This window comes from Rhinatrema bivittatum, chromosome 1, assembly GCF_901001135.1.
Source record: "Rhinatrema bivittatum chromosome 1, aRhiBiv1.1, whole genome shotgun sequence".
Classification (NCBI taxonomy): Eukaryota; Metazoa; Chordata; class Amphibia; order Gymnophiona; family Rhinatrematidae; genus Rhinatrema; species Rhinatrema bivittatum.
Window position 1 is genome coordinate 790026584 of NC_042615.1, and position 14602 is coordinate 790041185.

The following is a 14602-nucleotide window of genomic DNA, read 5'->3' on the forward strand; positions in this document are numbered from 1 at the left end:
ATGGGAGCGAGTATCAGAGGTAGGGGACAGAGAGAGGAGGAGGCCAGGCATAGTGTAAATGGGAGCGAGTACCAGAGGTAGGAGACAGAGAGAAGAGGAGGCCCGGCATAGTGTAAATGGGAGCGAGTATCAGAGGTAGGGGACAGAGAGAGGAGGAGGCCAGGCATAGTGTAAATGGGAGCGAGTACCAGAGGTAGGGGACAGAGAGAGGAGGAGGCCAGGCATAGTGTAAATGGGAGCGAGTACCAGAGGTAGGAGACAGAGAGAGGAGGAGGCCCGGCATAGTGTAAATGGGAGCGAGTATCAGAGGTAGGGGACAGAGAGAGGAGGAGGCCCGGCATAGTGTAAATGGGAGCGAGTATCAGAGGTAGGGGACAGAGAGAGGAGGAGGCCCGGCATAGTGTAAATGGGAGCGAGTATCAGAAGTAGGGGACAGAGAGAGGAGGAGGCCAGGCATAGTGTAAATGGGAGCGAGTACCAGAGGTAGGGGACAGAGAGAGGAGGAGGCCCGGCATAGTGTAAATGGGAGCGAGTATCAGAGGTAGGGGACAGAGAGAGGAGGAGGCCAGGCATAGTGTAAATGGGAGCGAGTACCAGAGGTAGGAGACAGAGAGAAGAGGAGGCCCGGCATAGTGTAAATGGAAGCGAGTATCAGAGGTAGGGGACAGAGAGAGGAGGAGGCCCGGCATAGTGTAAATGGGAGCGAGTATCAGAGGTAGGGGACAGAGAGAGGAGGAGGCCCGGCATAGTGTAAATGGGAGCGAGTATCAGAGGTAGGGGACAGAGAGAGGAGGAGGCCCGGCATAGTGTAAATGGGAGCGAGTATCAGAGGTAGGGGACAGAGAGAGGAGGAGGCCCGGCATAGTGTAAATGGGAGCGAGTATCAGAGGTAGGGGACAGAGAGAGGAGGAGGCCCGGCATAGTGTAAATGGGAGCGAGTATCAGAGGTAGGGGACAGAGAGAGGAGGAGGCCCGGCATAGTGTAAATGGGAGCGAGTATCAGAGGTAGGGGACAGAGAGAGGAGGAGGCCCGGCATAGTGTAAATGGGAGCGAGTATCAGAGGTAGGGGACAGAGAGAGGAGGAGGCCCGGCATAGTGTAAATGGGAGCGAGTATCAGAGGTAGGGGACAGAGAGAGGAGGAGGCCCGGCATAGTGTAAATGGGAGCGAGTATCAGAGGTAGGGGACAGAGAGAGGAGGAGGCCCGGCATAGTGTAAATGGGAGCGAGTATCAGAGGTAGGGGACAGAGAGAGGAGGAGGCCAGGCATAGTGTAAATGGGAGCGAGTATCAGAGGTAGGAGACAGAGAGAAGAGGAGGCCCGGCATAGTGTAAATGGGAGCGAGTATCAGAGGTAGGGGACAGAGAGAGGAGGAGGCCAGGCATAGTGTAAATGGGAGCGAGTACCAGAGGTAGGGGACAGAGAGAGGAGGAGGCCCGGCATAGTGTAAATGGGAGCGAGTACCAGAGGTAGGGGACAGAGAGAGGAGGAGGCCAGGCATAGTGTAAATGGGAGCGAGTACCAGAGGTAGGAGACAGAGAGAGGAGGAGGCCCGGCATAGTGTAAATGGGAGCGAGTATCAGAGGTAGGAGACAGAGAGAAGAGGAGGCCCGGCATAGTGTAAATGGGAGCGAGTATCAGAGGTAGGGGACAGAGAGAGGAGGAGGCCAGGCATAGTGTAAATGGGAGCGAGTACCAGAGGTAGGAGACAGAGAGAAGAGGAGGCCCGGCATAGTGTAAATGGGAGCGAGTATCAGAGGTAGGGGACAGAGAGAGGAGGAGGCCAGGCATAGTGTAAATGGGAGCGAGTACCAGAGGTAGGGGACAGAGAGAGGAGGAGGCCCGGCATAGTGTAAATGGGAGCAAGTACCAGAGGTAGGGGACAGAGAGAGGAGGAGGCCCGGCATAGTGTAAATGGGAGCGAGTACCAGAGGTAGGAGACAGAGAGAGGAGGAGGCCCGGCATAGTGTAAATGGGAGCGAGTATCAGAGGTAGGGGACAGAGAGAGGAGGAGGCCAGGCATAGTGTAAATGGGAGCGAGTACCAGAGGTAGGGGACAGAGAGAAGAGGAGGCCCGGCATAGTGTAAATGGGAGCGAGTACCAGAGGTAGGAGACAGAGAGAAGAGGAGGCCCGGCATAGTGTAAATGGGAGCGAGTATCAGAGGTAGGGGACAGAGAGAGGAGGAGGCCTGGCATAGTGTAAATGGGAGTGAGTACCAGAGGTAGGGGACAGAGAGAGGAGGAGGCCCGGCATAGTGTAAATGGGAGCGAGTACCAGAGGTAGGGGACAGAGAGAGGAGGAGGCCAGGCATAGTGTAAATGGGAGCAAGTACCAGAGGTAGGAGACAGAGAGAGGAGGAGGCCCGGCATAGTGTAAATGGGAGCGAGTATCAGAGGTAGGGGACAGAGAGAGGAGGAGGCCCGGCATAGTGTAAATGGGAGCGAGTATCAGAGGTAGGGGACAGAGAGAGGAGGAGGCCCGGCATAGTGTAAATGGGAGCGAGTATCAGAAGTAGGGGACAGAGAGAGGAGGAGGCCAGGCATAGTGTAAATGGGAGCGAGTACCAGAGGTAGGAGACAGAGAGAAGAGGAGGCCCGGCATAGTGTAAATGGGAGCGAGTATCAGAGGTAGGGGACAGAGAGAGGAGGAGGCCAGGCATAGTGTAAATGGGAGCGAGTACCAGAGGTAGGAGACAGAGAGAGGAGGAGGCCCGGCATAGTGTAAATGGGAGCGAGTATCAGAGGTAGGAGACAGAGAGAAGAGGAGGCCCGGCATAGTGTAAATGGGAGCGAGTATCAGAGGTAGGGGACAGAGAGAGGAGGAGGCCAGGCATAGTGTAAATGGGAGCGAGTACCAGAGGTAGGAGACAGAGAGAAGAGGAGGCCCGGCATAGTGTAAATGGGAGCGAGTATCAGAGGTAGGGGACAGAGAGAGGAGGAGGCCAGGCATAGTGTAAATGGGAGCGAGTACCAGAGGTAGGGGACAGAGAGAGGAGGAGGCCCGGCATAGTGTAAATGGGAGCAAGTACCAGAGGTAGGGGACAGAGAGAGGAGGAGGCCAGGCATAGTGTAAATGGGAGCGAGTACCAGAGGTAGGAGACAGAGAGAGGAGGAGGCCCGGCATAGTGTAAATGGGAGCGAGTATCAGAGGTAGGGGACAGAGAGAGGAGGAGGCCAGGCATAGTGTAAATGGGAGCAAGTACCAGAGGTAGGGGACAGAGAGAAGAGGAGGCCCGGCATAGTGTAAATGGGAGCGAGTACCAGAGGTAGGAGACAGAGAGAAGAGGAGGCCCGGCATAGTGTAAATGGGAGCGAGTATCAGAGGTAGGGGACAGAGAGAGGAGGAGGCCAGGCATAGTGTAAATGGGAGTGAGTACCAGAGGTAGGGGACAGAGAGAGGAGGAGGCCCGGCATAGTGTAAATGGGAGCGAGTACCAGAGGTAGGGGACAGAGAGAGGAGGAGGCCAGGCATAGTGTAAATGGGAGCGAGTACCAGAGGTAGGAGACAGAGAGAGGAGGAGGCCCGGCATAGTGTAAATGGGAGCGAGTATCAGAGGTAGGGGACAGAGAGAGGAGGAGGCCCGGCATAGTGTAAATGGGAGCGAGTATCAGAGGTAGGGAGACAGAGAGAGGAGGAGGCCCGGCATAGTGTAAATGGGAGCGAGTATCAGAGGTAGGGGACAGAGAGAGGAGGAGGCCAGGCATAGTGTAAATGGGAGCGAGTACCAGAGGTAGGAGACAGAGAGAAGAGGAGGCCCGGCATAGTGTAAATGGGAGCGAGTATCAGAGGTAGGGGACAGAGAGAGGAGGAGGCCAGGCATAGTGTAAATGGGAGCGAGTACCAGAGGTAGGGGACAGAGAGAGGAGGAGGCCCGGCATAGTGTAAATGGGAGCAAGTACCAGAGGTAGGGGACAGAGAGAGGAGGAGGCCAGGCATAGTGTAAATGGGAGCGAGTACCAGAGGTAGGAGACAGAGAGAGGAGGAGGCCCGGCATAGTGTAAATGGGAGCGAGTATCAGAGGTAGGGGACAGAGAGAGGAGGAGGCCAGGCATAGTGTAAATGGGAGCAAGTATCAGAGGTAGGGGACAGAGAGAGGAGGAGGCCCGGCATAGTGTAAATGGGAGCAAGTATCAGAGGTAGGGGACAGAGAGAGGAGGAGGCCCGGCATAGTGTAAATGGGAGCGAGTATCAGAGGTAGGGGACAGAGAGAGGAGGAGGCCCGGCATAGTGTAAATGGGAGCGAGTATCAGAGGTAGGAGACAGAGAGAAGAGGAGGCCAGGCATAGTGTAAATGGGAGCGAGTACCAGAGGTAGGAGACAGAGAGAGAAGGAGGCCCGGCATAGTGTAAATGGGAGCGAGTATCAGAGGTAGGGGACAGAGAGAGGAGGAGGCCCGGCATAGTGTAAATGGGAGCGAGTATCAGAGGTAGGGGACAGAGAGAGGAGGAGGCCCGGCATAGTGTAAATGGGAGCGAGTATCAGAGGTAGGGGACAGAGAGAGGAGGAGGCCCGGCATAGTGTAAATGGGAGCGAGTATCAGAGGTAGGGGACAGAGAGAGGAGGAGGCCCGGCATAGTGTAAATGGGAGCGAGTATCAGAGGTAGGGGACAGAGAGAGGAGGAGGCCCGGCATAGTGTAAATGGGAGCGAGTATCAGAGGTAGGGGACAGAGAGAGGAGGAGGCCCGGCATAGTGTAAATGGGAGCGAGTATCAGAGGTAGGGGACAGAGAGAGGAGGAGGCCAGGCATAGTGTAAATGGGAGCGAGTACCAGAGGTAGGAGACAGAGAGAAGAGGAGGCCCGGCATAGTGTAAATGGGAGCGAGTATCAGAGGTAGGGGACAGAGAGAGGAGGAGGCCAGGCATAGTGTAAATGGGAGCGAGTACCAGAGGTAGGGGACAGAGAGAGGAGGAGGCCCGGCATAGTGTAAATGGGAGCGAGTACCAGAGGTAGGGGACAGAGAGAGGAGGAGGCCAGGCATAGTGTAAATGGGAGCAAGTACCAGAGGTAGGAGACAGAGAGAGGAGGAGGCCCGGCATAGTGTAAATGGGAGCGAGTATCAGAGGTAGGGGACAGAGAGAGGAGGAGGCCCGGCATAGTGTAAATGGGAGCGAGTATCAGAGGTAGGGGACAGAGAGAGGAGGAGGCCCGGCATAGTGTAAATGGGAGCGAGTATCAGAAGTAGGGGACAGAGAGAGGAGGAGGCCAGGCATAGTGTAAATGGGAGCGAGTACCAGAGGTAGGAGACAGAGAGAAGAGGAGGCCCGGCATAGTGTAAATGGGAGCGAGTATCAGAGGTAGGGGAAAGAGAGAGGAGGAGGCCAGGCATAGTGTAAATGGGAGCGAGTACCAGAGGTAGGAGACAGAGAGAAGAGGAGGCCCGGCATAGTGTAAATGGGAGCGAGTATCAGAGGTAGGGGACAGAGAGAGGAGGAGGCCAGGCATAGTGTAAATGGGAGCGAGTACCAGAGGTAGGGGACAGAGAGAGGAGGAGGCCCGGCATAGTGTAAATGGGAGCAAGTACCAGAGGTAGGAGACAGAGAGAGGAGGAGGCCCGGCATAGTGTAAATGGGAGCGAGTATCAGAGGTAGGGGACAGAGAGAGGAGGAGGCCAGGCATAGTGTAAATGGGAGCAAGTACCAGAGGTAGGGGACAGAGAGAAGAGGAGGCCCGGCATAGTGTAAATGGGAGCAAGTATCAGAGGTAGGGGACAGAGAGAGGAGGAGGCCCGGCATAGTGTAAATGGGAGCAAGTAACAGAGGTAGGGGACAGAGAGAGGAGGAGGCCCGGCATAGTGTAAATGGGAGCGAGTATCAGAGGTAGGGGACAGAGAGAGGAGGAGGCCCGGCATAGTGTAAATGAGAGCGAGTATCAGAGGTAGGGGACAGAGAGAGGAGGAGGCCCGGCATAGTGTAAATGGGAGCGAGTACCAGAGGTAGGAGACAGAGAGAAGAGGAAGCCCGGCATAGTGTAAATGGGAGCGAGTACCAGAGGTAGGAGACAGAGAGAGGAGGAGGCCCGGCATAGTGTAAATGGGAGCGAGTATCAGAGGTAGGGGACAGAGAGAGGAGGAGGCCCGGCATAGTGTAAATGGGAGCGAGTACCAGAGGTAGGGGACAGAGAGAGGAGGAGGCCCGGCATAGTGTAAATGGGAGCGAGTATCAGAGGTAGGGGACAGAGAGAGGAGGAGGCCTGGCATAGTGTAAATGGGAGCGAGTATCAGAGGTAGGGGACAGAGAGAGGAGGAGGCCCGGCATAGTGTAAATGGGAGCGAGTATCAGAGGTAGGGGACAGAGAGAGGAGGAGGCCCGGCATAGTGTAAATGGGAGCGAGTATCAGAGGTAGGGGACAGAGAGAGGAGGAGGCCAGGCATAGTGTAAATGGGAGCGAGTACCAGAGGTAGGGGACAGAGAGAGGAGGAGGCCCGGCATAGTGTAAATGGGAGCGAGTATCAGAGGTAGGGGACAGAGAGAGGAGGAGGCCAGGCATAGTGTAAATGGGAGCGAGTACCAGAGGTAGGGGACAGAGAGAGGAGGAGGCCCGGCATAGTGTAAATGGGAGCGAGTATCAGAGGTAGGGGACAGAGAGAGGAGGAGGCCAGGCATAGTGTAAATGGGAGCGAGTACCAGAGGTAGGGAGACAGAGAGAGGAGGAGGCCCGGCATAGTGTAAATGGGAGCGAGTATCAGAGGTAGGGGACAGAGAGAGGAGGAGGCCAGGCATAGTGTAAATGGGAGCGAGTATCAGAGGTAGGGGACAGAGAGAGGAGGAGGCCCGGCATAGTGTAAATGGGAGCGAGTACCAGAGGTAGGAGGACAGAGAGAGGAGGAGGCCCGGCATAGTGTAAATGGGAGCGAGTATCAGAGGTAGGGGACAGAGAGAGGAGGAGGCCAGGCATAGTGTAAATGGGAGCGAGTACCAGAGGTAGGAGACAGAGAGAGGAGGAGGCCCGGCATAGTGTAAATGGGAGCGAGTATCAGAGGTAGGGGACAGAGAGAGGAGGAGGCCAGGCATAGTGTAAATGGGAGCGAGTACCAGAGGTAGGAGACAGAGAGAGGAGGAGGCCCGGCATAGTGTAAATGGGAGCGAGTATCAGAGGTAGGGGACAGAGAGAGGAGGAGGCCAGGCATAGTGTAAATGGGAGCAAGTACCAGAGGTAGGGGACAGAGAGAAGAGGAGGCCCGGCATAGTGTAAATGGGAGCAAGTATCAGAGGTAGGGGACAGAGAGAGGAGGAGGCCCGGCATAGTGTAAATGGGAGCAAGTACAGAGGTAGGGGACAGAGAGAGGAGGAGGCCCGGCATAGTGTAAATGGGAGCGAGTATCAGAGGTAGGGGACAGAGAGAGGAGGAGGCCCGGCATAGTGTAAATGGGAGCGAGTATCAGAGGTAGGGGACAGAGAGAGGAGGAGGCCCGGCATAGTGTAAATGGGAGCGAGTACCAGAGGTAGGAGACAGAGAGAAGAGGAAGCCCGGCATAGTGTAAATGGGAGCGAGTATCAGAGGTAGGAGACAGAGAGAGGAGGAGGCCCGGCATAGTGTAAATGGGAGCGAGTATCAGAGGTAGGGGACAGAGAGAGGAGGAGGCCCGGCATAGTGTAAATGGGAGCGAGGTATCAGAGGTAGGGGACAGAGAGAGGAGGAGGCCCGGCATAGTGTAAATGGGAGCGAGTATCAGAGGTAGGGGACAGAGAGAGGAGGAGGCCTGGCATAGTGTAAATGGGAGCAAGTATCAGAGGTAGGGGACAGAAAGGGAAAAGACTGGAGGAAAAGGGGCCTGTATTTGAGTGCAAGGTGTAGAATGAGCTGGGTAGAATGAGAAATGAGGCATAAGATGAATGCAGAGCTTTGAAGAATCACAGATATGATTTTGTAAACTGCCTGACCCATTCTGTAAACTCCTGATGATGATAGCATCTTAATAATGCAACAACACAGTAAAAACCTTCTAGGCTAAAGTGAAACCACACTCTGTGATGCAGCATGATTATCGGCAGGTCTGTAGTTAGACACAGTCCGGAAGGCAAAGTTAGCCGATAAACTTCTCCGGCTAATTTTGGAAATTTATTTTATAGTGCAGCCCAACTACTGAATAATACCAGCTACCTTAAAGTTAGCCAGACATCCTTATCTGGCTAACTTTAGGACGGCTCTTTGGTGTGACCAGACTTAGCCAGATAGTGCGACTCCTCCTCAAAACACCCCTAGGTTATCTGGCTAAACTTTTAGCTGGATAAGTGCCCAAATATTCATTTAACTGGATAACTTCTGCGTTATCTAGCTAAATATCTTTGAATATGGATCTCCCGAATTATATGCCAAGTGGAATGACCGCGGTAACCATTTTATAGTCGTGGGATTGTTCTAAAACGTTTCTGTGGTGTGACGTCTTTGTAGGTTTTGATAATTTTGAAAGGCCTTCTTCAGAGGCCTCTGTGCTCTGGAGCACACATAGACCACATCTTTTATGTTGGTCCTTGAAAAGGCATGATAAAAGTCTCCATTTTTCTCTAGGCCTAATAAAACTACTATAATGCTACATTTTGCTGAAAAGGCAACAAAACTTCTGTGTTTCTGCACTCGAACAATTATAACAATAGAATGATAGAGCCTTGAAATACAAAAAGACTTACCGTGTGAAGTGAGACTCTACTGTAGAATTATCTGTGAGAAAAGGTGAGACGCAACGTTATAGATGTGCCTTAGAGCAACACATACCCATCAGAAAATAGAGAGATTGAAGCAAAATTTGTCCTGTTACAAGTGTCCAGGAGCCAAGAAAATAAATAAACATAAATTTGCACATATGGAGTCTTTTTTTATTTTACAGTTTTAATACAGCAAGGGCACTATGGTGTATATTTGTGCAAGATATGATGCAACATTTAAAGATCTGAATGCTATGGCATCTTTTTAAAAGCTGCGAATGGTTGTGGGAAACCCACAGGGTCTACTAGGGGCACCTACAGTGCCTCGGTTCCTATCAGTGGAGCTTCTGGGGGTTTTATGCAGCTAACTGCAGCTGTACCAGACCCTATCAAATTAACTGGGCCACAAGTGTGCCTCTTATTAATGTACATTAACCAGTCACAATTTGAAGATGAAAAGTGCTGAGCAGTTTTCTCCTCCTATCTCAGGGGGATGGCCAATTCCAGTCCTCAACAGACACAAACAGGTCTAGTTTTCAGGATATCGATGCATGCAAATCTTTCTTTCTCATGTATATTCATTGAGGATATCTGAAATCAAGGCCTGTTTGTGACTCTCGAGTCACCAAGATGTATGATCTTTATCCTATAATTTCTCAGCAGGTGTTTGTTTCATAAATGAATATTTCATGCCACAGAAAAATGGACAATTGGATGCAAAAGAATTCAGAGCTATTGTTCTTTACAGCTGTCTCTGATCTTTTTTTTTTTTTTTAATTCAAAGTTTAGTCTTAATAGGCCTTGATACTTTTTAAAAGACTGATAAAAATGTTATAGAGCACTCTGAGCTTTTGAGACCATACCGGCCTCTTCAGATGTGACAGTAGAGCTGGAGAAGTTTATAGAGTGCTATTCTCACAGGGGTAGATTTTATAAAAGTACGCCCGGGCAAACAAGAGTACGCCAGATTTTAATAGATAAGCGCGTAGCCTTTAAAATCTGGGATCGGTGCGCGCAAGGCTGTGCAAAATTGGCAGCCTGCGCGCGCCGAGCCGCGCAGCCTGCCTCCATTCCCTCCACCCCCCGCACCTTCCCTTCCCCTACCTAACCCACCCCCCCCAGCCCTATCTAACCCCCCCCTACCTTTGCTAGACAAGTTACGCCTGCCGCGAGATTCCCCGGCCCGGGAGCAGATTCAGAGGCCTCGACCACGCCCCCGAAACACCCCCGTGCCAGAACCACGCCCATGGCCCCGCCCCCGAATGACGCGCTGCCACGGCACGCCCTCGACACGCCCCCCGGAAAGCCCCGGGACTCATGCGCATTCCGGGGCTTGTGCGCGCCGCCGTGCCTATTCAACATAGGCTCGGCGTGCAGGTTGGGGCAGGTTTTCAGGGGGTATGCGCGTATCCCTTTGAAAATCTGCCCCACAATATATGTCAAAGAGGCATCCAGAGCAAATCAAATTAGCACCGGTTAGAGACAAATAGGATCTTACTCACTGCTGGTGTTAGCATTCTTGTAAATTCTTCTGAAGAAGGGACCTAATAGGTTTTGAAAGTTCATTTAGAAGAACATAAGAACTGCTCTACTGGTCAGAGCAAGGGTCCATGAAGCCCAATATCCTGTTCACAACACTGTTCATTTCAGGTCACAAATACCTGGCAGGATCCTAAATAGTAAATAGATTCATTGTTGCTTATGTTCAGGGATAAGCAGTGGCTTTCCCTCAGGTCTACCTGATTAATAATGGTTTATGGACTTTTCCTCTAGGAACTTGTCCAAACTTCTTTTAAATCCAGCTATGTTTACTGCCTTTCCCACATCTTCTGTAATGAATTCCAGAGCTTAATTGCGTGTATTTTCTCTGATTTGTTGTAAATGAGCCACTTACTAACTTCATGGCATGTCCATTTGTCTTTTTATTTTTTGAAAGAGTAAACAACTGATTTGCATTAACCCGTTCCACTCCATCATAGTTTTATAGACCTCCACCATATTATCCCTCTGCAGACTCTTCTCCAAGCTGAACAGCCCTGACCTCTTTAGCATTTCCTCATAGGGGAACTGTTCCATTTGCTTTTCCATTTTGGTCGCCCTTCTCTGAACATTTTTCAGTTCCGTTGAGATGCAGCGACCAAAACTGTACACAGTACAGTACTGTAGATGCAGTCAGAGCATAGAGTGATACAGAGGCATTATGACATTCTCTGTTTTATTCTCCATTTCTTTCCTAATAATTCCTGTTTGCCTTTTTGACCACTGCTGGACAGTGTGCAGAAGATTTCAATGTATTGTCCATGATGACGCCTAGATCCTTTACTTGAGTAGTGACTCCTACTCCGGAATCTAACATCATAAAACTACAGCTTGGATTACTGTTTCCGATGTGCATCACTTTGCACTTATTCACATTAAATTTCATCTACAATTTGGATGCCCAGTCTCATAAGGTCACCTGTTCCACTCCCCACCCGGACGGCCTCAGATCCGATAGAGCGACCCAGGCCTGCATCAAAAAAGTTAAGCAAACTGAAAAAAATAAACAAATCGCGCTGAGATCAGCGAAACCCCGCCTACCTGCCAGCTGAACCAATCAGCATTGTCCTGCAGGGTTTTAAATTTAGATCGCAGCGGCGATTTCCTCCTTCTTCTTCTCTGCTGCACTCGCTGGGGAGGGCCTGCGCTATCGGTGCCGAGCCCCGCCGGGGGAAGGTCACCTGTTCCACTCCCCACCCGGACGGCCTCAGATCCGATAGAGCGACCCAGGCCTGCATCAAAAAAGTTAAGCAAACTGAAAAAAATAAACAAATCGCGCCGAGATCAGCGAAACCCCGCCTACCTGCCAGCTGAACCAATCAGCATTGTCCTGCAGGGTTTTAAATTTAGATCGCAGCGGCGATTTCCTCCTTCTTCTTCTCTGCTGCACTCGCTGGGGAGGGCCTGCGCTATCGGCGCCGAGCCCCGCCGGGGGAAGGTCACCTGTTCCACTCCCCACCCGGACGGCCTCAGATCCGATAGAGCGACCCAGGCCTGCAACAAAAAAGTTAAGCAAACTGAAAAAAATAAACAAATCGCGCCGAGATCAGCGAAACCCCGCCTACCTGCCAGCTGAACCAATCAGCATTGTCCTGCAGGGTTTTAAATTTAGATCGCAGCGGCGATTTCCTCCTTCTTCTTCTCTGCTGCACTCGCTGGGGAGGGCCTGCGCTATCGGCGCCGAGCCCCGCCGGGGGAAGGTCACCTGTTCCACTCCCCACCCGGACGGCCTCAGATCCGATAGAGCGACCCAGGCCTGCATCAAAAAAGTTAAGCAAACTGAAAAAAATAAACAAATCGCGCCGAGATCAGCGAAACCCCGCCTACCTGCCAGCTGAACCAATCAGCATTGTCCTGCAGGGTTTTTAAATTTAGATCGCAGCGGCGATTTCCTCCTTCTTCTTCTCTGCTGCACTCGCTGGGGAGGGCCTGCGCTATCGGCGCCGAGCCCCGCCGGGGGAAGGTCACCTGTTCCACTCCCCACCCGGACGGCCTCAGATCCGATAGAGCGACCCAGGCCTGCATCAAAAAAGTTAAGCAAACTGAAAAAAATAAACAAATCGTGCCGAGATCAGCGAAACCCCACCTACCTGCCAGCTGAACCAATCAGCATTGTCCTGCAGGGTTTTAAATTTAGATCACAGCGGCGATTTCCTCCTTCTTCTTCTCTGCTGCACTCGCTGGGGAGGGCCTGCGCTATCGGCGCCGAGCCCCGCCGGGGGAAGGTCACCTGTTCCACTCCCCACCCGGACGGCCTCAGATCCGATAGAGCGACCCAGGCCTGCATCAAAAAAGTTAAGCAAACTGAAAAAAATAAACAAATCGCACCGAGATCAGCGAAACCCCGCCTACCTGCCAGCTGAACCAATCAGCATTGTCCTGCAGGGTTTTAAATTTAGATCGCAGCGGCGATTTCCTCCTTCTTCTTCTCTGCTGCACTCGCTGGGGAGTGCCTGCGCTATCGGCGCCGAGCCCCGCCGGGGGAAGGTCACCTGTTCCACTCCCCACCCGGACGGCCTCAGATCCGATAGAGCGACCCAGGCCTGCATCAAAAAAGTTAAGCAAACTGAAAAAAATAAACAAATCGCGCCGAGATCAGCGAAACCCCGCCTACCTGCCAGCTGAACCAATCAGCATTGTCCTGCAGGGTTTTAAATTTAGATTGCAGCGGCGCCGCGCGCCGTGCGTCACGCGCCGAAGGCGCGCGACAAAGGGGCTGGCCCCTTTGTGCACCCCTTCGTGCAGCCCCTGAGAAAGACCAGAGTAAACCTTTATTTACTGCACTACTCAACAGTGAACCTATACTAGGCTCACTACTTAAATCCACTTCAAGTTTAAATTGGCCCACATAAGCATAGGTACAAGACTCTGTCTTCTTCATTTATCTAATTTCTACCCACCTCCTAAGCCAGTACCTTATCACTTCCACTCTATCATTTTATCATAAATCTTAACAAACAAGATGCAATCCTATCCTATTCCCATTGTACACCACCACTATTCCTCTCGAATCATTCCTCCATTTCAAGTCTCAAACCGACCAGTCAAATCCCTCATATCCATCATGGCCTCTCCTCTCTCTCAACTACTAGGTCTTACTTTTTTCACACTATCATTATTCAATGCACAATCCCTTACGAAGAAATCCCACATTCTCAACGACCATCTCAATGACTCTAATCCAGACATATGTGCCATTACTGAAACCTGGCTCAGAAGCTCTGACATTGCCATCATAAATCAATTACCTACACACAGCTATGACATTTTCTCTATCCCCAGACAGAAAAAAAGAGGAGGTGGTCTTCTGCTAGCAGCAAAAAAAACCCTCAACCTCTCTAACTTCCCAATCAAGAGTTCCAACTCCAAATTGGAACTAGGCTTTATCAAATCTAACCAGCTCCAAATCCTTTTAGTCTATGCTCCCCCCGGATTGCTGGAATCGAACTTCTCTCCGCTCATAGAAGCCATCACAAAATATATAAACACGGACTCCCCTGCTATGTTACTGGGAGACTTCAACCTCCATGTAGATGCTACTCCTCCCTCAGCCAACTGTGAAGCCTTTCTTATAACCCTTAGAGCCATGGGTTTTGATCAAATCATAGACAAACCTACACACAAAGCTGGACACACACTGGACCTCCTCTTCATTAACTCTGGTATCTCATATTCTTCCCCTCCTGACTGCACCCCAGTCCCTTGGTCAGACCATGCTCTTATATCCTCCTCTCTGACAATTAATACACGCTCTAAACAACCACAACCCCATTCCACTATCCACTTCCGGAAATCATGCCCTTCTGACACCCTTATTGAACACTTATCTAAAGAATTCTCAAACTTGGACACAACCAACCCCAATGCAGCTATACTCTCTTGGCAGAACATCACGGAGAGTATAGCCAATAAACTATGCCCAGCAGTTGTAAAAACAATCAACCCGGATCAGAAAGCTAAACAACCTTGGTTTTCACCAGATCTTAAAAAGTCTAAACAAGACCTTAGACTTAAGGAACGCCAATGGCGCAAAGCACCCAGCCACACTACCTTATTCATCTACAAAGACCAGCTCCACCGATATAGAAACCTCATTCTACGATCAAAAAAAATCTTCTTCGCTAGCAGAATCCATGAATTCCAATTCGACGCAAAGGCTCTATTCACATACGTTTCGCAACTCACGAAAACCAACGCTCCGGCTATACCAGAGGATGAGGCACAAAACAAAGCAGAAGAACTTGCTCTTTTCTTTCAAAAAAAAATAATAAACACCTTAGCACGGCTCCCCCCTAACTCCTCCACCCTACAGTCTACGGCTGAAAAACAGACCAATATCGGAGCCAAATTTGATACCTTTGAACCCATCTCTTCCAAGGAGATCGAATCCCTCCTAAAGAAACTGAAACCATCAAGC

General features: G+C 51.4%; 1 protein-coding gene across 1 annotated transcript in view; it reads right to left on the reverse strand.

Annotated features, from left to right (window-relative positions):
• SIGLEC15 (sialic acid binding Ig like lectin 15) overlaps positions 1–14602 on the reverse strand; it is a 34392-nt gene that overhangs the window by 4787 nt on the left and 15003 nt on the right. The window contains exon 4 of the mRNA XM_029580899.1: positions 8632–8662. Within this exon, the coding sequence (XP_029436759.1) occupies positions 8632–8662 (31 nt within the window). The remainder of the gene's footprint in view (positions 1–8631; positions 8663–14602) is intronic.